At 33.0% G+C, this 24,853-nt stretch overlaps 2 protein-coding genes and 1 long non-coding RNA gene across 4 annotated transcripts; all 3 read right to left on the reverse strand.

Annotated features, from left to right (window-relative positions):
* Positions 1–228: 228 nt before the first annotated feature.
* Positions 229–3,850, reverse strand: LOC125875558 (heterogeneous nuclear ribonucleoprotein 1-like). The gene is made up of 6 exons (XM_049556540.1): positions 3,622–3,850; positions 3,433–3,473; positions 3,175–3,338; positions 2,616–2,715; positions 2,333–2,502; positions 229–2,045 (listed from the first exon to the last, which is right to left on the reverse strand). The coding sequence occupies exons 1-6, from the start codon at positions 3,663–3,665 to the stop codon at positions 1,536–1,538; spliced, it is 1,029 nt and encodes a 342-aa protein (XP_049412497.1). The 5' UTR covers positions 3,666–3,850; the 3' UTR covers positions 229–1,535.
* On the reverse strand, positions 1,045–14,659 carry LOC125875557 (heterogeneous nuclear ribonucleoprotein 1-like). 2 transcript variants are annotated; one of them, XR_007447441.1, is made up of 7 exons: positions 14,514–14,589; positions 14,332–14,372; positions 14,074–14,237; positions 13,387–13,486; positions 13,104–13,273; positions 11,943–12,816; positions 1,045–1,182 (listed from the first exon to the last, which is right to left on the reverse strand). XR_007447441.1 is itself a non-coding variant. In XM_049556539.1 (6 exons), the coding sequence occupies exons 1-6, from the start codon at positions 14,555–14,557 to the stop codon at positions 12,292–12,294; spliced, it is 1,044 nt and encodes a 347-aa protein (XP_049412496.1). In that variant the 5' UTR covers positions 14,558–14,659; the 3' UTR covers positions 11,901–12,291. The 2 variants fall into 2 exon arrangements, 1 of the variants encoding a protein (XP_049412496.1); XM_049556539.1 differs by lacking the exon at positions 1,045–1,182 and having other exon boundaries at positions 11,901–12,816; positions 14,514–14,659.
* LOC125875559 (uncharacterized) lies at positions 10,092–22,960 on the reverse strand. The gene is made up of 2 exons (XR_007447442.1): positions 22,921–22,960; positions 10,092–10,550 (listed from the first exon to the last, which is right to left on the reverse strand). It is a non-coding gene; the product is annotated as an uncharacterized LOC125875559 (long non-coding RNA).
* Between the last annotated feature and the right edge of the window lie 1,893 nt (positions 22,961–24,853).

The raw sequence follows: 24,853 nt of genomic DNA on the forward strand, positions 1-24,853 counted from the left end.
AACACCAATTCTCCCTCTTTTCCATTTAAACATACTTGATCCTCTTAGTGCGCAAACTAAAAGTAAAAAATTCTTGGAAATTGATCACACCAACTAATTAACTTGCAATTCCATCAAACACCTAATATCAGTGATGATAAAACAGCTACCATGCTAATTAGCCCCAGATTGTATTTGGGATTTTAAAAGGTAAAAAGTACTTGCAAAAACAAATCAACGCAATTTAAATACATGTTAACATTTTAAATGATAATATAAAGAACATAAGCTGAATTACAGCTACATCATCAATATATTCAACACAAATTAAGATATGAATTACAGCCATTCACAATTGAGTATGTACACAGACAAAAGGCACTAACCTGAGATTATAAACAAATTAGATCTTGATTACCAAAACAAAACATTTTAAGTGACGGAGTAAAGATTAAAAAAAATACAAAAAGAAAGCAAGCACACTATAGGACTGTTGTTCCTGCACAAACCAGTAAGCTGTAGGCACCCCCCTCCACTACCACTTTTAATAAAGAAAAGAAGATGCAAGCACCCTAAGCTATGTATGGTCGAAACGAGACATGCAGATCCTTTCAAAACTAAAAGCCTGATTGGATTGCTTTTCATTTTTTACTTATAAGCCAAAAGTCACAAGTAAGAAATTCTAACTTGTGGCTTTTCATATATTTTTAGCATTTTAACTTAAACCAAGTACTTATAAGCTATGTTGCTTGGACTCTCCAAAATTCTTGCCGCACCCGTGTCAAATTCTACAAAATGCACTACTTTTGGAGTATCTAACACGTACATGTAGACATTTTTGAAGAGTCCGTGCAACATAGCTTAGAAGCACTTCTTAAATTTACTTAAGAAGTACTTGAGAGCTAGCTTAAGAGCACTTAAAATAAATCAATATGAACCGGTTCTAAAACAAAGTAACGGTCAGACCAACAATCTACTGTTTTAGGTATAAATGGCTTCATCAAATTCTTTCAGGGATCTGGCTCAGCACACATTTCTGATAAACTTAAGTGGCACAAAGGAAAATAACTTAAAATATCCACAACTATGATTGAGCATGACCAAGCTAAGCCAACTAAACCACACAAAGTGATAACTAGACACCAGCAGACACCATAGATCTCTTAAAAGTAAAAAGCTCGTGAACTTATCATAGAGTGATACCTGAGAAGTAGAGTACTTACTAAGCATAGAACAATACGAGCCTGCATCATATGTATCTATGAAACCAAACATACAATACACACAAAAATACTCCGAAAGAAGGTTCTAGCTAATCCATAGTTCATAAACAGAGAAAATGTCTAAACTAAGACAAAGCACAAGCTATATCATATCTATCTAGACTAGATATGGTTCTCTGGTCGCACAGTCATAATAAGAAGTAGCAAACTAGGGCTCTCCAAATCTTCTAGGTGGTGTCTCCTTGCTAGTGATCCAAGATATCTACTCGACCCTTGCCTGAAGATGCAGTAACCAAGATACCTGAATGCAACTCCTATAAAGCTTAGGAAAATCTACCTGGAGTAAGGATGGTAACGGCCACTGCCACTATACCCTCCCCTACTTCCATATAAACCTCCTGATCCACCATAACCAGCACCAGTGCCAGATTCGTAAGCAGCACCAGGGCCAGATTCATAACCAGCACCAGGGCCAGCTCCCCCATAGCCACCATAACCACCTCCACGGCCATATGCTCCTAGCCCACTGCTACTGTATCCCCCACCATAACCACCAGCATACGAGCCAAAACGACTGGAATAACCAAGTGAGGGGTCTCCACGGTAACCACCAAATTCACTACTGCCAAAGTCTCCATATCTACCACCATATCCATAGTCACCATACCAAGATCCAAATGACCTATAAGAAGCAGGGCCAAAACCTCCACTGTCATAACCGTTATATGAATCGGCAAATCCTCCATAACTATCACCATATCCACGCCCCCTAGAATTACTACCATATGCAGGAGCAGAAGCTGGGTTTGAGGGTTTCTTTGGTTCTGCCTTCTTGATCTCAACCTACAACAAAGAAGCAAGTTAACCTAGAAGTTCCACCTGCATAATAGCCTGACAGCTGAGCACTAAAAGATGCATACTCAATGGAGAAACCTACAAACCTATACTCCTTGCATTACGTTAAACTACCACATATGTAGCAGCTCCTTATGGCATATAGGTATATGTTAAAAGGAGAAAACTAGGCTGGGGTATGCTATGAAAGCACAATCCTGAGGATCCACTATGTACGCACGACAGTCATGTCCCAGAACATTTGAGATCATGAAGAAATATCCTACAAAACTTACCTGAGTACCCATCATGTCCATCCTATTTCCCTCAGCCAGCAAACTATCAACTACTTCTTCATTGTCAAACACAATAAATCCAAAGCCTCTAGAACGCTTGGACACGTGATCTCGTATGATCTCATACTCTGTTACTTTCCCAAACTTAGAGAAAAAGTTCTTGAATTCATCTGACAATTAATGTACAAGAGACAACAATTTAAATACTTCAAGCTTAAAGAATACTACTGCAACTGTCAGACAACAGAACTAGTTAGTATAGAACAAATTGGCACAATGTTACCTTCGGTCATGGTAGTTGGAATGCCACCAACAAAAATCTTCCTTGTTTTAAAATCCTTTGAATCAGCAGATCCTTTTGGGATGGTTCTTTTAATCTCAACCTGGAAAAAGAGAACACCACAATTTGCAAGCCACAATCTTTCAAGGACTTATAATAAGATGATTTTCAGCTGAAGCTAAAGAAAACATGTAATACTCAAAACTCTAATAAATAAATGAGACCCACCAACCAAGCTCACAGTCTCACAAGTATATGACTAACTGTGCATATTGCAAGTAATCAATAATGTTTCAATTCAATTCAAATAAATTAAGCTGGAAAAATCAATACCACAATTTGAAGGTTCTTATAATAAATATGATTTTTAGCTAAAAGCTTAGAAAATACTCTGATAAATAAATGAAACCCGTCAACCAAGCTCACGAACTCACAACTCACAAACATATGAAGTAGTCAACAAAATCTACCATAGTTCTCTAATATTTCAACTCAAATTCGACTACAATTGAACATCAAGGAGCTACATAAAGCCATATAAAACTGAAGCAAAACTACTCACTTGTTTGTCATTGATAATATGGTTTTCAGCTATAACAGTGTCTACAACTGTTGGATCAGCAAAAGTGATGAACCCAAAACCTCTGGGTCTACCTGTTTGCCTATCTTTCATAATCACCGAGTCTATTATCTCCCCATACTTCTCAAAGTACTTCACAAATTGTTCTACGCAATTTTCATTAACACCCTCGTCAGCAAATCAAAACCCCACTAGCAAGAAACAGTTAATACATCAAAACAAGTGTTCAAAAACACTAACCTCGCGTCGTCTCTTTCGCTAGACCTCCAATAAAGATTTTTCTGTTCAAAGAAAAAACAAAACAACAAAAATCCCTAATCAATACACATCAAACTTCGTATGTAAAACAATAATTTGGGCAATTCACCTACATCTTTTCCTAAAGAGTTCATTATTTATCCAACAAAAAGAGAAAAAAAAAAAACGAACCCAGGACTAGCGCCATCGCCGAAATCGTTCTTCCTGGAACCCATGGCTAAGATAGGGTATTGCGGATTGGTCAGATCTGAGAGAGTAAACAGAAAGCTAGGGTTCGTGGCTGTGTTTTAATATCAGTTGGAACAACAATTGAAGATTGGTGCTTTATGGTGCTTTATATACAAAGGCTTTGGGAGCTTCTAGAAACTTTCTTGCTTTCAATTTTGTTTTGGTTTTCCATGAGTTGTCGGATTAATTTGAATTCATATCAGGCCTATTGAGCTTATCCCTTTGATTAGAGCTTTCAAAAAGGGTCGGCCCAAGCCTCACGGGCCAAGAAATTTGAAGGGCTAGGACGGGTCAATCCTTCATTTGAAGGGCCTGGAAATGTTCAACTCAATTTAATCCTCGAAGGGCAGAGGGTTGGGGAGGGTTAGCCATTCTTTTTTTCTTTTTTTTTTCTTTTTAAACTTATAATTCTATAACATCAAGGAAAATTGGAAGATTTTTAAATTAAATATGACAAACAATGGTGTTGTTTCAATAACACTAGCAAAAGATCTAGTGTAATTAGCATGTATCTCGTACACCAGATACGTGAGCGAGATAAGAGAATGACAAGCAAGATGGGAGGAAGGCGAAGGCGCGATATTTGTTTATGTATCCCAGATACATGCGAATCTACTTGAATAGAGTTATCTAGAACAAATTAATCTAATTTTGAGTCTATATATTCCGAGATACATGTATCTGGACATACCAAAATTTGGTAAGATTCATAATATTACAACATAGTGTGTACTTAGGGGTCATTTGGTTACTGTATAAGATACATCTTATTCGTGTATAAAAAGTTACATTAGCTTTACTATGTTTGAGAGAAGTTTTGTAATTTGTATTAGGTATAAAAGTCAACATAACTTATACCATGTTTGGTTGGTAAGAATTTAAATGTTGTATAAAAGTTATTCATGTATTAATTTATACGGTGTTTGGTTGCATTTTTTGTAGTCCTACATAATTAATACCAACATAACTTATGAGGGAACCTATGTATACAGTTATGCAAGGTAGAAGGTGGAATAAGTTATGTGGATATTAGTTATAAATGTATTAAAATGATAAATTACATGTTTACCCTATTAATTTTATTTTTTTTAATTGGAAACTTTACTGTTTTCCTATCTACATTTGTTATTTTTATTTCTTTTAATATATAGACCATTTTCATTTCTTTTTATATAGGGAAAAAGGTCTAAAATATATCCAAACTTTTATCGAAATTGCTGTAACAATATCGAACTTTGGAAATGACCTTTTACCCCCTGCACTATTTAATAGTGTATTTTAAAGGTATATATGAGAAATGACCAGGAAGTCTGCTATAAATGCAGAAAATATAAGCAACCCTTTCCAAACTTAAAACCCTCATAACTCTCTCATCTCAACCGAATTAGGTGATTTGAAGTGCAGGAGCTTCGTATTTTTTGTGGCTTCGCTGTAGAGTATTCGGAAGTTATCGGGTGCATGTAGTTCGAGGTAATTTCACGATAAACCTGACTGTTGTACCCTTTTTCGAGCTTTTGTTTTTGGCATTCTTGTTTTGGTCATATCTCACTCATTTTAGCTCGGTTTTGGGTGATTCGAAGTTTCATATGTTGGGAATTGTCGTGGCTTTGTCGTAGAGTGTTCAAGGAGTGCTGGGCACTTTTTGATTCTCGTTAATTTTGAGTTTAGATTGTTGTTGTTTTCTTTTAAGTTGATTAAAGTGTGGTTTTCTTGCTTATTGGTTTTTGTTGTGTTTTGAGCCTCAAATTGTGTTTCATTTTGGAACACAAGTTCGGGGTACTGTTTTGGGTCTCTTGACGGAGTCAAATTCAAATAATTCGGTGCGGGTTCCACGATTCATGTTGTGACTCCAAAATTTACTCGTCTCCGTTTGTTGTGATTTTAGTGTCTAAACGACCGTACTAACGTTATGATCCTATATTCAATAGAGTGGCAGCGTTCAAGGGTCGTTCGGGAAGGAAAAACTCTGGCAAAGTGATTTGGAGCTCACGGTTGGCCTTAAGGTAGGCTACAGCTTCCTTTCTTTCAGATTGAGCTTAATTGTGCAAAAGCATGTTGATTAGAGTGAATTGGGGGTGGGTACCAGTTTCCTACTTTACTTTGATTAGATACCATATGTTAGGATCGATTGGCTATATTTCGGATGTAGTATCATGTTAATCGATTTAGTAGAGTTGCATGCTTATGTGCTAAATACTATTGTATGCTTGTATGCTATGTGTTTTATGCCTTGTTTACCCTTAACCGTAAGCATGATGTCCTTAGTCTAGGTTAGGCTAGCATTGCCTTAGACTTATGACCCGTGTGGGCTGGATAGCCTTGACTTTCTGCCGACGTCGTTCGGATGACTTAGCTCCTTGTAGACTGGAGTAGCAGACTTGAGTAGCAGACTTGAGTCTGATAGTTTGAGCCTTAGATTAGGCGTTATCGCTGCTTGCTGCACTTCTGTATCTTCTCCCTCTAGTTCCGATGTGTTCTCGAAGGTTTGGTGCATCACTAAAGGTGTGGGATTGAGATAGTATAGGCTTGGAGCCTTTTCTGTGATTTCTTAGAGTGGACGGCGTTCCATGGTGGCTGTTGTTGGATTGGATCCTATTAGATATACCATCACCCCCGAGATCGTTCTTTCTAGCTGGGTCTGGGAGCGTATCGCTAGCTGGGTAGACTCGGTGATATCGGCGATCACCCCCGTGCTTCTCTTTTTAGTTGGGCTGAGAGTGTGCTGCTGGCTGGGTGTCCCTAGGTCGCTCTTTCTAGCTGGGCTGAGAGCTGACTGCATGGTAGGACGACTCGCGATATCTACCTCACTCACGGGTCCCTCTTTCTAGCTGGGCTGGGAGTGGACTTTTTGGTTGGGTGCGCCCTGGGGTCACTCTTTCTAGCTGGGCTGGGAGTGCACTGCTGGATGGGTGGAGTCTGATGGATTATCTTGGTTACTTGGGGCTAGGAACCCGGTTTTCTTTTTTCTCATTAGACTTAGTTATTCTATGTACTTGTCAGGCTTATGGAGGTCCGTTCAGGTTTTATTTAAACTTGCGCATGAGTGTACCTTTTAGGCTTATGAGGGTCTAGTTAGGTTTAGTTTAGTTGTACTTAGTTTATTCCTGGTATACTCGTGTGCATTCTTTTCATATCCGCTTTGAGCATTCTGTGTCTGGATTCTATCTTTTCTTATTGTTTTTACCCTTTTTGCTCAGTCGGCCTGTGATGCCTACTGAGTACCTATTGTTTTAGTACTCATGTTATACTCTGCATCTACTTCGTGATGCATGTCCCAGTACCAGTTACCAGCGGTGATTAGTTCCAGCCTTCTTTTGCAGCTGTGATTCGGAGACGAGGGCGAGCACTTGGCGTTTTGGGTTTGTCTTGTCTCCTTCTTTTGTTTTAGCTAGTCTTGTTACCTTTGAGACACACTTTGTTATGGTCCACTTTTGGGACTTGTACTCTTTATTAGATAACTCTGTACTAGTGACTTCCAGGTTCTGGGAGAAATTTATGTACATATTTATTTTGGTTTGCTTCCGCCTTGTTGTCCTTGTTTAGATTATTGTTTTCGTTAGTTTCTGCTCTTTCGCTCATTGCTTGATGTTCTGGGTTACGAGTTGGCTTACCTACTGGTAGGGCATAGTAGGTGTCATCATGATTCGAGAAATCGAATCGTGACAATATGTGCTCATGTGGACATCATAAATATTGCATCATTATAAACAGTAATGTGTCCACGTGGGCACATATATACCTTTAAAATACACTATTAAATAGTGCATGAGGGTAAAAGGTCCTCCATAAAGTTTGGTATCGTTACAGCAATTTTGGCCAAAGTTGGAGTATTTTTCAGACTTTTTTCCCTTTTATATACTTAGAGTTTTTATTTATTTATGCAAATATAAATATTTTTTTAATATTAGAAATTTGATTGTATATTTTTTGACGGTACATATGCTAATCAAATATTAGCATTATATATTATTCAATACATTCCGCATTCTATTAGCATGTATTATTTTGTAAATAATATATTAATAATTTACAACAAGTTTAATATTCAGTAGTTAATAATTCATGCATTGTAATCTCTAAATAACTAAATAATACCTACATAACTAATATCTCCATTGCTAATACCCGCATAACTAAACTCTGCATAACTAAATCATGCATAACTAATACCTTAATAACTCTAACCAATAACCAAACGACCGTTTAAGTAATTAGAGTATATATTAGTGAGATTATTGTAAGTTATCCTTAAATAAAAAAAAATTGTCCAATGGGCCGACCCCGGCCTGGCCCTGATCAAGCCTCAAGGACAAAGGGCTTATATGGGTCAGACTTATAAGTCCTAGTTTAAATGGGCTTGAAAAATCTTATCTCAACTCTATCCCAATAACGGTTTGGATTGGGTCAGCCCCATGGGCTAAAGTCCGTTTTGATGGCTCTACTTTTGATTAAGAATTTTTTCATATTTAGGGCTCGATATCAATTTAAATTTTTCCTGATTGGTTTGAAATCAAATTTTCTGATTAATGAACGAGAAGACACATTCACTGTGCTACATATTTTAGTGGTTTCATTTAATTTTTATTATGGTGTCAATGATTTTTTATTTTTTTAAAAATGATTGAACTAAGAGCCCGTTTGAATTGGCTTTAAAAGTAGTTTTTTTAAGTCAAAAATAAAAAGTAGGGGGAGATCTATTTTTAGTTTTTGACTTATTCTAAGTTATTTTAAACGTCATTTTTTACGTTGACAAACACTTCCTAATTTATTTTAAGTCATTTTTTTACTTATTTTAAGTTATTTCTTATGTTTACCAAACACTTTCAGAAGTAAAAAACTGATTTAAAAGTAGGTTGGACCAACTTTTAAGACAATCCTAACACCTTCTAAATCGATTTTTATATTTTTAAAAATAAAATTGAAGGTTACAATATAAATTTAAATAATTAAGATGAACAATTTATTTTATAGAAATATCAAAAAATTCTTGAACCGAGTATATATATATATATATATATATATATACTTTGTCCTTGAGGTGAATTTTATTTAAACGAAATTTAAAATTCAACATTGACAACATAACTACTCAACACTGATTTAGTTTTTATGATTATCTAAACTTTACGTTTTAGCATAGCAGCAAAAGTCATGTTCAATTCATAGTGTTAGTTGTAGACTACTTGAAATCTCTATGCTGAATTACATGAAATAAAACACTAGCTTGATAGAATGGTGATCATATACAACTAGAACAAACTATCTTGTTATCAAAGGATGCTAAAATAGACAAACTTACTTAATCAACAAACTCAATTAAAGATTTCAATTTAAATCTAATACAATTTTAGCAGCCTTTTCATAATAACACCTAGTAAATCATGTGATTATAATAAAAATAATAGGCATATTTCATTTGATATTATAAATCCAAAAAAAAATATTTTATGTTATTGAGATTTTTGGATATGTAGTTGTATCAAACTTTACCGATTGTGACGGACGTTAGATGACGTTTTAAAAAATAAAAAATAATCAAACTATATAGAAATCGGGGAAAAAATTCTCCTTCTCTCATTGCCTTTTTTCGTTTTTTCATATATTTTGCTTTGTGTGTTTCTAACAATTGTATATTTACTCTATCTTTTTTGCTCTCCTTTCTCTATACATAGTTTTTTTTGTATTTTTTGTGTGTTTGTATTAATGGTATATTTTTCTTTCTCTCCTTTTTCTTCTCACTTTCTTCTATTTGTAGTTTTTTCATATATTTTGCTTTGTTTGTTGGAATGTACCAAGTATCAACTATATATTTGTTCTCTTTTTTTCTCTTTCTATAGCCTTTTTTCTTGTATTTTATTTTGTGTGTTTGTCTCAATTATATATCTTTGCTCTCTTTTCCCCTCTCTCTCTAGCCTTTTTTCTTGTATTTAGTTTTGTATATTTATATCAATTGTATATTCTCTCTCTCCATCTCTTTATGTTGCCCTTTTTCTTATATTCTGCACTGTGTGATTATATATTTTCTCCCTTTTAAGTCTTTTTTTTACTTCGTCTTTTGATACACATTTTTAATATAAGAATAAATGAACACAAGTGATACAAGAGCGAGTGATTACAAATTATACAAGAACGAAAATATATAAGTGGTACAAAAAAATTGAATACAAGTGATACTAAAGAGATTGAATACAAATGATACAAGAGTGAATGAATACAAGTGATATATACAAGAGGGAGAGAGGTGGAAGCATAGTATATGCACGCATGAATACAACAAATACATTCACATGATTCCTAAAAAATAGGTAAACACAAAGAGGGTAAAAATACAAAATACATAAAGAAAGGGAGGTGAAAATATAAAATACAATAAAGAAGAGAGGTAAAAATACAAAATACATAGAGGATTGATAAAAATATAAAGAGGGAGATAGGGAAAAATACAAAATACAATGAGGGAGATAAAGGGAGGTGGGTTGTGGCTCCAGCAGGGTAGCCTCCATGAATCTCATGACTGCAGCCAAGTCATCCACCGAGCAACCGCCATTGATCGGTGGCTCACCATAATCATTTTACACTCTACTTAGCTCATTTTCCTCCACTTCTTCCCTTTAGAGCCAACCATCTTCACCCGGAGAGAGGATTTAAAAGGGGGCATCTATGTCAATCTCCAAGTGGGTACCCCAACTCGCCCGCATAGTGTCGACACCATACCCGGGAGAAAAAGGATTTTTTTGTTGCTCTAATAGAAGTCCGTTCACTCCGACTCGTTAATGCCTCATATGGTGTAAGATACCACCAAAGATCGAGGGTAGGTCACATCACTGAGGTTTTCCAATGGATGGATCCTCCAAGACACCGAGTTCATCCACCTCCTAGCATAGAAAATATGAAGTAAGTGCTAGTAATGCCCTCAGTACTGAAATCGACTAGTGAACTCTTCCTCGATCAGTGTGTCCCTCAACCACTTCATGAGCATCTATTCTCCCTCTTTTCCATTTAAAGACACTTGATCCTCCTAGTGCGCCAAACTAAAAGTAAAAAAAAATAATTGGAAATTGAAATAAATTACTCCACTATTATACAATTTGAGCGGAAGATGGAATCGTTTTTACCAGTATTCTTGGGCGAAAAAAGACTCACCTACATAGATCACACCAACTAATTAACTTGTAATTCCATCAAACACCTAATATCAGTGATGATAAAAGACAATCTAAAACAGCTACAATGCTAATTAGCCCCAGATTGTATTTGAGACTTTGAAAGGTAAAAGTACTTGCAAAACAAATCAACGCAATTTAAATACATCTTCACATTTTAAATGATAATATAAAGAACATAAGCTGAATTACAGGTACATCATCAACATATCCAACACAAATTAAAATATGAATTACAGCCATTTACAAAGATCATAAAAAAAATTAGATCTTGATTACCAAAAAGTGACGGAATAAAGATGAAGAAAATACAAAAAGAAAGTAAGTACTATAGGACTGTTGTTCCTGCACAAACCAGTAAGCTGTAGGCGCACCCCTCCACTCCCACTTCTAATAAGATATAAGATGCATCCACCCTAAGCTATGAATGGTTGAAACAAGACATGCAGATCCTTTCAAAACTAAGCCTGATTGGATTGCTTTTCGTTTATTACTTTTAAGCCAAAAGTCATAAGAAATTCTGACTTATGGCTTTTCATTATTTTTAGCATTTTAGCTTAAACCAAGTGCTTATGCTATGTTGCTTGGACTCTCCAAAATTCTTGCCGCACCCGTGTCAGATTCAACAAAATGCACTAAGAAGAAAAAAGCCCTATGCCCCCTGATCATGCCTCGAAGAAGGCAATTCACGAGGAAAGTGGATATCTCCTTAGTATCTGACACGTACATGTTGACATTTTTGAAGAGTCCGTGCAACCTAGCTTATAAGCACTTCTTAAATTTACTTGAGAAGTACTTGAGAGCTAGCTTAAGAGCCTTAAAATAAATCAATATAAACAGGTCCTAAAACAAAGTAACAGTCAGACCAACAATCTACTGTTTTAGGTAAATGGCTTCATCAAATTCTTTCAGGGATCTCGCTCAGCACACATTTCTTATAAACTTAAGTGGCACAAAGGAAAATAACTTGAAATATCCACAACTATGATTGAGCATGACCAAGCTAAGCCAACTAAACCACACAAAGTGATAACTAGACACCAGCAGACACAATAGATCTCTTAAAAGTAAAAAGCTCGTGAACTTATCATAGAGTGATACCTGAGAAGTAGAGTACTTACTAAGTATAGAACAATACGAGCCTGCATCATATGTATCTATGAAACCAAACTTACAAGAAACACAAAAGAACTCCAAAAGAAGGTTCTAGCTAATCCATAGTTCATAAAGAGAGAAAAAATCTAAACTAAGACAAAGCACAAGCTATATCATATCTATCTAGATATGGTTCTCTGGTCGCACAGTCGTAATAAGAAGTAGCAAACTAGGGCTCTCCAAATCTTCTAGGTGGTGTCTCCTTTGCTAGTGATCCAAGATATCTACTCGACCCTTGCCTGAGGATGCAGTAACCAAGATACCTGAATGCAACTCCTACAAAGCTTAGGAAAATCTACCTGGAGTAAGGATGGTAACGGCCACTGCCACTATACCCTCCCCTACTTCCATATAAACCTCCTGATCCACCATAACCAGCACCAGTGCCAGATTCGTAAGCAGCACCAGGGCCAGATTCATAACCAGCACCAGGGCCAGATTCATAACCAGCACCAGGGCCAGCTCCCCCATAACCACCTCCACGGCCATATGCTCCTAGCCCACTGCTACTGTATCCCCCACCATAACCACCAGCATACGAGCCAAAACGACTGGAATAACCAAGAGAGGGGTCTCCACGGTAACCACCAAATTCACTACTGCCAAAGTCTCCATATCTACCACCGTATCCATAGTCACCATACCTAGATCCAAATGACCTATAGGAAGCAGGGCCAAAAGCTCCACTGTCAAAACTGTTATATGAATCGGCAAATCCTCCATAACTATCACCATATCCACGCCCCCTAGAATTACTACCATATGCAGGAGCAGAAGCTGGGTTTGAGGGTTTCTTTGGTTCTGCCTTCTTGATCTCAACCTACAACAAAGAAGCAAGTTAACCTAGAAGTTCCACCTGCATAATAGCCCGACAGCTGAGCACTAAAAGATGCATACTCAATGGAGAAACCTACAAACTTATACTCCTTGCATTAAATTATACTACCACATATGCAGCAGCAACTTAAGGCATATAGGTATATGTTAAAAGGAGAAAATTAGGCTGGGGGATGCTATGAAAGCGCAATCCTGAGGATCCACTATGTACACACGACAGCCATGTCCCAGAACATTTGAGATCATGAAGAAATATCCTACAAAACTTACCTGAGTGCCCATCATGTCCATCCTATTTCCATCAGCCAGCAAATTATCAACAACTTCTTCATTGTCAAACACAATAAATCCAAAGCCTCTAGAACGCTTGGACACGTGATCTCGTATGATCTCATACTCTGTTACTTTCCCAAACTTGGAGAAAAAGTTCTTGAATTCATCTGACAATTAATGTACAAGAGACAACAGTTTAAATACTTCAAGCTTAAAGAATACTACTGCAACTGTCAGACAGCAGAACCTGTTAGTATAGAACAAAATGGCACAATGTTACCTTCAATCATGGTAGTTGGAATGCCACCAACAAAAATCTTCCTTGTTTTAAAATCCTTTGAATCAGCAGATCCTTTTGGGATGGTTCTTTTAATCTCAACCTGGAAAAAATAAAATACCACAATTTGTAAGCCACAATCTTTCAAGTACTTCTAATAAGATGATTTTCAGCTGAAGCTAAAGAAAACATGTAATACTCAGAACTCTAATAAATAAATGAGACCCACCAACCAAGCTCATAGTCTCACAAGCATATGCTGTGTGCATATTGCAAGGAATCAATAATGTTTCAATTCAATTCAAATAAATTAAGCTGAAAAAATCAATACCACAATTTGCAGGTGCTTATAATAAATATGATTTTCAGCTAAAGCTTAGAAAATCAGTAAAACTTAGAAATCTGATAAATAAATGAAACCCCTCAACCAAGCTCACGAACTCACAACTCACAAGCATATGTCTACTAACTACAGTACTTTTACATATTGCAAGTAGTCAACAAAATTCACCTTAGTTCTCTAATATTTCAACTCAAATTCGACTACAATTGGACATCAAGAAGGAGCTACATAAAGAACTGAAGCTAAACTACTCACTTGTATAACTAATTAGTACTTATATAACAAAATTAGCAGAATAAGATCAAAAGTTCGATTTCAAAGTATAAAACTGAAGCTAAACTACTCACTTGTTTGTCATTGATAATATGGTTTTCAGCTATAACAGTGTCTACAACTGTTGGATCAGCAAAAGTGATGAACCCAAAACCTCTGGGTCTACCTGTTTGCCTATCTTTCATAATCACCGAGTCTATTATCTCCCCATACTTCTCAAAGTACTTCACAAATTGTTCTACGCAAATTTCATTAACACCCTCGTCAGCAAATCAAAACCCCACTAGCAAGAAACAGTTAATACATCAAAACAAATGTTCAAAAACACTAACCTCGCGTTGTCTCTTTCGCTAGACCTCCAATAAAGATTTTTCTGTTCAAGAAAAAACAAAAATCCCTAATCAATACACATCAAACTTCGTATGTAAAACAATAATTTGGGCAATTCATCTACATCTTTTCCTAAAGAGTTCATTATTTATCCAACCAAAAGAGAAAGAAAAAAAAAACGAACCCAGGACTAGCGCCATCGCCGAAATCGTTCTTCCTGGAACCCATGGAAGAGATTGGGTATTGCAGAATGGTCAGATCTGAGAAAAAATGTAAACGTAAAGCTAGGGTTCGTGGCTGTGTATTTAATATCAGTTGGAATGACAATGGAAGATTGGGGCTTTATGGTGCAATATATACAAAGGCTAGGGTAGGGAGCTTCTAGAAACTTTCTTGCTTTCAATTTTGTAGTTTGGTTTCCCATGTATGATATCCACTTTAGAATCGAATTAATTTGAATTCATATCATATTGGTTAGGCCTATTTGAGGTTAAATACTTCTGATTTAAAAAAAATCATATTTAGGGCCGATATCAATTTAAATTTTGTGTGATTGTTATGAAATTGAAATTTATGATTAATGAACGAGAAGACACATTCACTTCATTACATATTTTAATGGTTTCATTTAATTTTTATTATGGTGTCAATGATTTTTTATTAACAAAAATGATTGAACTAAATCAATTTTTATATTTTAAAAAATAAAATTGAAGGTTACAATATAAATTTATAAATATGCTAAATAATTAAGATGAACAATTTATTTTATAGAAATATCAAAAAATTCTTGAACCGAATTTATATATATATATATATTAGCCTTGAGGTGAATTTTGTTTAAACGAAATTTAATATCAAATTCAACGTTGACAACATAAATACTCAACACTAATTTATTTTTTATGATTATCTAAACATTAAGTTTTAGCATAGCTGCAAAAGTCATATTCAATTCATAATGTTAGTTGTAGATTACTTGAAATCTCTATAATGAACTACATGAAATGAAACACTTGCTTGATAGAATAGTGATCACATACAACTATAACAAACTCTCTTGTTATGAAAGGATGCTAAAATAGACAAACTTACTTAATCAACAAACTCAATTATAGATTTCAATTTAAATCTAATACAATTTTAGTAGCCTTTTCATAATAACGCCTAGTACATCATATGATTATGATGAAAATAATAGGCATATTGCATTTGATATTATAAATCAATAAAAAATATTTTATCTTATTGAGATTTTTGGATATTTAGTTATATTAAATTTTATCGATTGTGATGGAGATGACGTTTTAAAAAATAATAAATAATCAAGGAAAAAAAATCTACTTCTCTCATTGCCTTTTTTTTGTATTTTTTTGTGTTTTTGTATTAACTAGTGTACTTATTTGTGCTTCGCGTGAAATTAAATATATATTTTTAAATAATTGATGTCATTCATTGACTATTTTCAATAAGAAGTGTATAAAAAATAATACAAATCAAGTCATGGTATTGATGTTGTCTATTCAGAAAAAATTGCTAAAAAGATATTTTCAAACTTTACTTTCCGCTTAACATTGTCGATAAAAAGAAGAAAAACATAAAAAGTATCTTAAGAAAAAAAATTAAATTGATTATATAACATTATATCAGAGGTTATACTTTGCAATAGAAAATAAAAAAATTGAAATACATAATATAAAATAAAATATATATTTATAAGAAGTCATGATGTCATTAGTAATTTGATGTGTTACTTATCTACTCGGTTATATAAAAATTATAATAGAGTGATAAAAAAATAATAATTTAGAGTACATGAAGTGTGAAGTTGTAGAAAGGTCTACCAAGGGTTTGATCAATGTTTGTCCCTAACATATGCTCTCCCTTTCTCTATACATAGCTTTTCTTTTGTATTTTTTGTGTATTTGTATTAACTAGTGTACTTATCCGCGCTTCGCGCAAAATTAAATATATATTTTTAAATAATTGATATCGTTCATTGACTATTTTCAATAAGAAGTGTATAAAAAATAATACAAATCAAGTCATGGTCTTGATGTTGTCTATACAGAAAATTGTACTTTAATTTCTGCTTAACATTACCGATAAAAAGAAGAAAAACATAAAAAGTATCTTAAGAAAAAAAAGTTGATTATATAACATTACATTAGAGGTTATACTTTGCAATAGAAAATAAAAGAATTGAAACACATAATATAAAATAAAATGTATATTTATAAGAAGTCATGATGTCATTAGTAATTTGATGTGTTACTTATCTACTCGATTATATAAAAATTATCATAGAGTGATAAAATATTAATTTTTTTAGAGTACATGAAGTGTGAAGTTGTAGAAAGGTATACCAAGAGTTGGATCAATGTTTGTCTCTAGCATATGTAGAGGAGTGGAAGAGTTTTATAGCATTAATCTAATTATTATTGTAGTCATCACTAAAAAAAAAATAATATATGATAATAACTATTCAAAAGATAACTCCTTATGTGAAAAATTAAGATAGATAATGTCACGACCCAGACCATTGTGATTGGCACCCACACTAATCCTCCGGTGGGAGAACCATTACTACAACCCAACTAACAACTTAACTAAAAACTAGGGAATTTAAAGATACGGAAGCATGTTTAAATGACAATATAAATGGAGTCCCCATAAACTCCAAAAGGTTTAAACAATTAACTAACCAAACTAATGCGGAAATTCAACCCCTAGAACCNNGAAAAATTAAGATAGATAATGTCACGACCCAGACCATTGTGATTGGCACCCACACTAATCCTCCGGTGGGAGAACCATTACTACAACCCAACTAACAACTTAACTAAAAACTAGGGAATTTAAAGATACGGAAGCATGTTTAAATAACAATATAAATGGAGTCCCTATAAACTCCAAAGGTTTAAACAATTAACTAACCAAACTAATGCGAAAATTCAACCCCTAGAACCTGAAAGTCATCGTACAAAAACTCTACTAACGACAAGTCTAAGAATATGGGGTACAACCCCAAAACTAAACAACACCTTAAACAAGTAGTCTGAGTCTGAAAAGAGTGGACTTAAACAAGAAAGATCCATGGCAGCCTGAAAGAACTGGTTCACCCTTGAATTCGGTCACGTTCAATAGTCACCTAGCTAAGGTTTATCAATAGCCGCCTAAAGATGTCCTATACTCAACAAAGAACAAGCAAGTGTAGTATCAGTACACAACCACAATGTATTGATAGGATCACGCGGCTATCCCAATAAGCGAAACACATGCAAGTAACTAGGGGTGTACATAGTTCGGTTTAATGAAAAACCAAACCAATTATATCGGTTTATTAAATCTAAAAACCAAATCAAACCACATAAAATCAGTTTTTTCGGTTTTTTTATTTTTATTTTTTTGGTTTTTTACAACTATATGGTGTTTGAAAAAGAGATCAAATACATTTTTACTTACCTGTGTGATAAGATAAACTTAAAATATGTTAAATGAATAGAAATTTTTGAAAAGACGGTAAAATTCACATGAGTACAAAATATATTTTTTGAAATATCAACGTTCATTATGTTAAATTAATAAGATTAAAGATTACATGCAAACTGAATACAAAACAAAATATTTACAAAGTAAATTGTTAACTTTGAATTTGAAAAACTATAACAATATAATTGTAACTTCGGATCTTAATACAAAATAAAAAATTTACAAATTTCACAAGCCCAAATTTGAAGTAAAATATAAACATTGAAAACTATAAACTAACTAAAAATATATTAACAAAGTAGATTATAAATAATATTTTTTATCTATAAATATAGAAACTTTCGCGTATAGCCACTCAAAAATAGCTTAATTACGCTCCATAGCTATAGTTTGCTAATTATGATTCGTAGCTAGGCAAATTGTATATGTATATTTGTCGAATTATATATGTATATTTGTCAAATAATTGTATATATGCAACTAATATACATATGTATTTGTATATCTGGCGAGCGAGATTAGGAGAGGGAGGAGAGAGGCGAGCGAGAGAGGGCAGGGAGTGGAGAGAGACGAATTGTATATGTATATATGTTAGATAATTGTATTTATATATAACTGATATACATATGTATTTGTATATATGGCGAGAGAGATTGGGAGAGGGAGGAGAGAGGCTAGCGAGATTGGGAGAGAGAGGCGAGCGAGATTGGGAGAGAAAGGATAAAGGCGAGTGAGAAAGGTCAGAAAGTGGAGAGAGGCTAATTATATTCGTATATATGTCATATAATTGTATATATGTGTATAATTTGTATTTGTATATGTATAAAAGAGGACAAGTGACGTAATTAAAGCTAAAATTAAGCTGCAAGCCGTAATTAATTCAAACTATAACTATATTAGTTAATTAACTAGTATATGTTTACTTTTCCGCGTAATTTTCCCTAAAAAATATTTACAAAATTTTCCAAGCCCAGATTTGAAATAAAATATATAAACATTGAAAACTATAAACTAACTAAAAATATATTAACAAAGTAGATTATAAATAATATTTTTTATCTATGAATAAAAATAAATAAATAAATATATATATATATATATATTATGTCAGTTTGGTTTGACTTTTTTTCTTTTAATACCAAACCAAGAGTGGTCGTTTTTTTTTTTCAACCGCCAAACCAACCAAACCAAACCACAAATTGGTTTTTTCTTTCGGTTTGACTTGTACACCCCTACAAGTAACCACAACATTATAAACAGGCGTATACCGAACATATACAATATTAGTCATTTTTTCAGGATCAATGTAGCATTCCACATTCTCAATAATACACATAATTATCATTTTAGAGCAACAAACAATCTTTCAACCTCAATCACCATTAGATATGAACTAATCATCACAAGTAGATACACAACACAATTCAATGGTCCTCTCATGAAACTCAATTCAATGGTTCTCTCATGGAACCCAAACTCAAACTGTTAGTGTACCGGTTCGTGGTACCCGATCCAACGTTTATGCCGGAACGTGGAAACTGATCCCATATTTATGCCGAAACGTGGCAACCAATCTAAGTTAGTGTGTCGGAACGTAACACCCGATCCATTCAGCAAACCACAATCACAATCACAATGTATATTCTCAAAATCATACAACAAGAGATGATTTATGACTTACAATTATTCAATTATCCTCATTTACAATTAGGGTGATCAATAATGCAACATTTGCATACATACATGCATTATAATGAGCAATTACAAACATATATCATAACCATCATCTACCTCGAATCCAAGCTTGAATCCCCTAAGACACTTGAATCTTCTATTTCCGGATTCTTTCCGCTTGTTCGTGGTCTAAAAACATACAATTAACGCAAGAATCAATAAACGAGGCCCAATTACCCAGATTATAATCAACATTATCAATCCTAGGCCAAACCCTTGATTCCCATACCCAGGTTAGGGTTTCTTCCACCATAAATCACATATCAAAATCCTCCCCATCGATAATAATCCAAGGAACTAGGTTCTACGGATCGAAAAATGGATTCGGGGAGTGAAAACCTTACCTTTAGCCTTAAAAATGGTGGAAAACTGTCAAGAAGACTCCTGGGTTCATTCCTTAGCTCTCAAGTTCGAAAATTGCAGAATAAAATATTTTTGGGGTTTATTTCCGACTTTAAGTCGCGTCTGTCCCGCCACAACGGTCTCACCCCGCTACAGCGGCCCCGCCCTGGCGCCAGAAATCCCTCTATAGGGGCTTGCATGGAACAATGAGCAATTTAATAATTCCAATACCCCTATTTCATGACACACCTTCATCCCACGACACTTAGAAAATACTCATTCACGCTAATATCAATTCTGGGAGTTCTATTCACCCAAATTCAATTCCGTAAAGTCGTACTGGTTCCTTAACGTCTTAGCTATTTACTCATGTGATCAAAATCATAATTAGATCTCCCATTTGTTACCAGATTTCCCTATACCTCACTGACTCCGATTTTGTCCACATTTGGAATAGGTTGGGAAATTTCAAGATACTACCAAAAAAAATTCCGACACAAAATTTTTCCCCGTTGGCTTTTCCATAACGACGGAATCAGGTCGTTACAGATAACTTTTGCTTTAAATAATTATAAGTTAAATACATATTAATCACAAATGCACATTTATCATAGCATAACTATAAAATAATTTTTTGTTAAATATGTACACATAAATGAGTTTTTTTTCTTCATTCTTTTCATTAAATAATTTATTTATTAATTAAAAATACTAAAAAGATGGTTTATTTGTTTATTTTGTGATTGATTTCCAATATAATAGACAATATCATATATTTTTAGGGGCATCAATATTTAATATCTATGAGAAATGTACCATAGGTAATATTATACCTTCCAACAATGACAAAAAATTAGAATATTAATTAGAAATTGACAAACAAATATACACAAAAACAAAAATGTGATACTTTTCATCTTCAATCATTTGCATAATACAATAATAATAATAATAATAATAATAAAAAGAAGAACAACAAAGTTAATTAACAAAAAATGCTAATTAAACTTTCTAATATGTTGGTTAGTAGAGTTTCATAATTTAATTTTGTTGAATAAAAGGAAATTTATATATCTGATCAAAATAAAATAAAAAGAATAAATTAATATTAATTGAAATCAAATTAATACATTAATGAATATTCAAAATATTTGAAAACTATTCGAACTTTTATACTAATATGATCATCTCTTTTGATGAATCTTCCAAGAAAATTAAGTTTTCTTCTTCATTTTGATGAACTTGTACAAAACTAATGTGAACATCTCTATGATGAATCTTTGAAGAATATATATATGACATTTATTAAAGTGAAGATCATATCATGACATTATTAAGTACATGAAAGATGAAAGATGAAAGAGAAAAAAAAGGAGGAAAAAACTATACTAATAAAGAGAAAGAATGAAAAAATGAAAATGAACATTAAACATCTCTATATATCATTGTTATTTATAGATTGGGTAAACCATAACAATAGTTAGAAAGAAGTTGAAGAGACATGTTATTTAAGTGGAGAAGATAAATAGATAGAAGTTCTTTTGTAACTTACTAGACATAATTAGAATAGTAAATATGATTGAATATTTAAATTAATAAACAAATTATTTATTGAGAAAATGAAAGATAAAAAGAACCAAAAAAAGGAGAAAAAAGATAAATAGGAATGAAGGTCATAGTGAGGTGTCACATCACATTTTCTATGTTTCTCATTTATATAGCTATATATAGATTGTATATTTTTTTTCTCTCACTGTCTTTCTTCTTTTTGTAGCTTCTTTTCATATATCTTGCTTTGTTTGTTTGTACCAAGTACCAACTATATATTTGTTCTCTTTTTATCTCTTTCTATAGCGTTTTTTCTTGTATTTTATTTTATGTGTTTGTATCAATTATATATCTTTGCTCTCTCGTTTCCTGTCTCTCTACCCTTTTTTTTTTCTTGTATTTAGTTTTGTATATCTATATCAATTGCATATTCTCTTTCTCTCTCCATCGCTTTATGTTGCCCTTTTTCTTATATTTTGCACTTTGTGATTATATATTTTCTCCCTTTTTAGTCTTTTTTTTTCTTTTGTCTTTTTGATACACATTATTTAATACAAGAATAAATGAATACAAGTGATACAATAGTGAATGACTACAAATATTACAAGAACTAATAAATATAAGTGGTTAAGAAAAATTGAATACAAATGATACTAAATATATTGAATACAAATGATGCACGAGTGAATCAATACAAGTGATATATACAAGAGGGAGAGAGGTGGAAGCATAGTATACAACCTAAATGCAAGCATGAATACATCAAATACATTCGCATGATATTTTCAAAAAATATGTAAATACAAAAAGAGGTAAAAATATAAAATACAAAAAGGAAGAGAAGTGAAAATACAAAATACAAAAAGAAAGAGAGGTGAAAATACAAAATACAATGAAGAAGACAGGTAAAAATAGAAAATAAAAAAAGGAGATAAAAATATAAATTACAAAATATAAAGAGGGAGAGGAAAAAAAATACAAAATACAATGAGGAAGTTAGAGGGAGAGGAGTTGTTGCTCCGACAGGGGTAGCCTCCATGAATCTCATGACTATAGCCAAGTCATCCTCCAAGCGACTGCCAGTGATCGGTGTCTGGGAGTGGAAAGGGGGCAGGGTCATCATCATAACCATCTAACTCCTTTGCAACCTAGCTACTTCGCCCATTTTACTCAACTTCTTCCCTTTAGAGCAAACCATCTTCACTGGAGAGGATTAAAAGGGGAATCTATGCCAAGCTCCAAGTTGGTATCCTTCGTGAGTACCCCAACTCGCCGGCATAGTTACGACACCAGATCCGGGAGAAAAAGGGTTTTTTTTGTTACTCCAATAGAAATCCTTTCACTCTGACTCGACCTGAGTCTCCACATTTAGCTTAATGCCCCGTATGGTGTTGGACACCACCAAAGATCGAGGGTAGGTCATATCACTAGGGTTTTTCGATGGATGGATCCTCCAAGACACCGAGTTCATCCACCTCTTAGCATCGAATGTGAAGTAAGTGCTAGTAATGCCCTTAATGTGTCCCTCAACCACTTCATGATCATCCCTCGGAATTTGGTCTCATATGCATCATTTGAAACATCAAGCACTTCTAACACCTCATTGTTAGTCTGAACATTGGATGTTCACTCATCTAATATAAACAGTGGAGTTGGGGCCATCCCAATGCACGATAGAAAGTACGGTATATAACTCTCTCATCTAACCTAAACTCCCAGCAGGGGGAGCCTTCACTAATGGGCCCAGGCGAACTCTTCGATTTGAGCATGGAGTCCTTAGATTTCTTCGTCACATCCGCATACAGAAGGCCCTCTCATAGCAGAAACTTGTCCATCGATAGTCCTCATATCTCTCCCCACTAGCGTCATGGAGAAACCTCACGAATGGTACGTCTTGTTCTCCAATGATAGTCATCGAATTGTAGAATCTGTAAATTTTATAAATGGATGGATTAGCTCAGACGATAAACAATAATAATAATACAATCTAATTCAAATTTCAAACTTTGACTAACAATATTTATAAGAAATAAATTACAAAAATAAAAAATAAAAGTAAACCAAATACAATAAACACATATAACACAATCAATAGCAAAAAAAGAAAAAAAGTTTCTCCTTTTTGTTACTATATATTAATTGATTAGGATATACGTGCAAGAAATAAACACTTAAAAGTAAATATAATTTTAAAAAAGTAAATCTTAATATCTTTGTCTATCATAAAATTTCTCCATGTCAACTAACAAATTTATCCTTCCCAAAATGCTTTTACATTCAACTATATTAAAAATATATATATCATTTTATTGATATATTAAGTAGACAATTTATTAACTCAGAAACGACAAACAATAATAATGTTACGATCTAATTCAAATATCAATCTTTGACTAACAATAAATAAAAAAAATGACAAACGACAATAATGATATGATCTAATTCAAATTTCTTTCTTTGACTAACAATAAATAAAATAAATAAATTACAAAAAAAAAATCAAATACAAAAAATACCTTTAACGCGACCAATAAAAAAGTAATAAAATATTCTTTTCTAAATTAATAAAGTAAAATAAAAAAAATAACTATAAACTAATGTGTAAATAAAACATATAAATTTTCCTTTTTATTACTGTATATTAATTTAGTTGAATATACGTGCAAAAAGTAAAAATATAAAAATAAATCAAATACAATAAATACATGATCAATAGCAAAAAGAAAAAGATTTTTTTTAAATTATTACTATATATTAATTTATTTGAATATACGTGCAAAAAATACACACTTATAAATTGATATATTCTTTAAAAATAAATCTTATATCTTTATTTAGCATAAAAAATGCTATACCATATCGATTATTTCTTCAATTCTCATTATTAATCAACAATATAATCTCTTCATATCAACTAAGAAATTCATCGTTCCATAAAATGCTTTTAAATTCAGTAAATTTGAAAAAATTTATCGTTTTACTTGTATACTTATTAACTTAGAAGTAAAAGTGACAAACATGAATAATGATACAATCTAAATCGGTTTTCAAACTTGGACTAACAATAAATATTAAAAAAAATTAAAAAAGTCAATTAAATACAAAGAATACCTTTAAAACAACCAATAACAAATTTCTTAATCATAAATATTGTACAAAATTATTTCAAGAACTCTTTCCTTTGAATGTTATATTTCCCCAAAATTTATAATTTTACTTATATACAAAGTAAATAGTTTATTAACTCATAAACGACAAACAATAATAATGATATGATTTAATTCAAATTTCAAAATAATAAATTTTTTAATCATAAATATTGTATAAAAATATTCAAGAACTCTTTCCTTTGAATGTTAAATTTCACCAAAATTTATCATTTTACTTATGTACAAAGTAAACAGTTTA

The sequence above is a fragment of the Solanum stenotomum genome, chromosome 9, assembly GCF_019186545.1.
Source record: "Solanum stenotomum isolate F172 chromosome 9, ASM1918654v1, whole genome shotgun sequence".
NCBI classification, from domain to species: domain Eukaryota; kingdom Viridiplantae; phylum Streptophyta; class Magnoliopsida; order Solanales; family Solanaceae; genus Solanum; species Solanum stenotomum.

Coding starts and splice junctions, on each gene's coding strand:
- LOC125875558 (XM_049556540.1), bottom strand. CDS start 3,665: ATGGGTTCCAGGAAGAACGATTTCGGCGATGGCGCTAGTCCTGG. Junction 3,339..3,432: donor AGCGAAAGAGACGACGCGAG/GTTAGTGTTTTT, acceptor AAAATTGCGTAG/AACAATTTGTGAAGTACTTT. Junction 2,716..3,174: donor ATATTATCAATGACAAACAA/GTGAGTAGTTTT, acceptor CTCTTTTTCCAG/GTTGAGATTAAAAGAACCAT.
- LOC125875557 (XM_049556539.1), bottom strand. CDS start 14,557: ATGGGTTCCAGGAAGAACGATTTCGGCGATGGCGCTAGTCCTGG. Junction 14,373..14,513: donor GGCGATGGCGCTAGTCCTGG/GTTCGTTTTTTT, acceptor TTTCTTGAACAG/AAAAATCTTTATTGGAGGTC. Junction 13,487..14,073: donor ATATTATCAATGACAAACAA/GTGAGTAGTTTA, acceptor TATTTTTTCCAG/GTTGAGATTAAAAGAACCAT.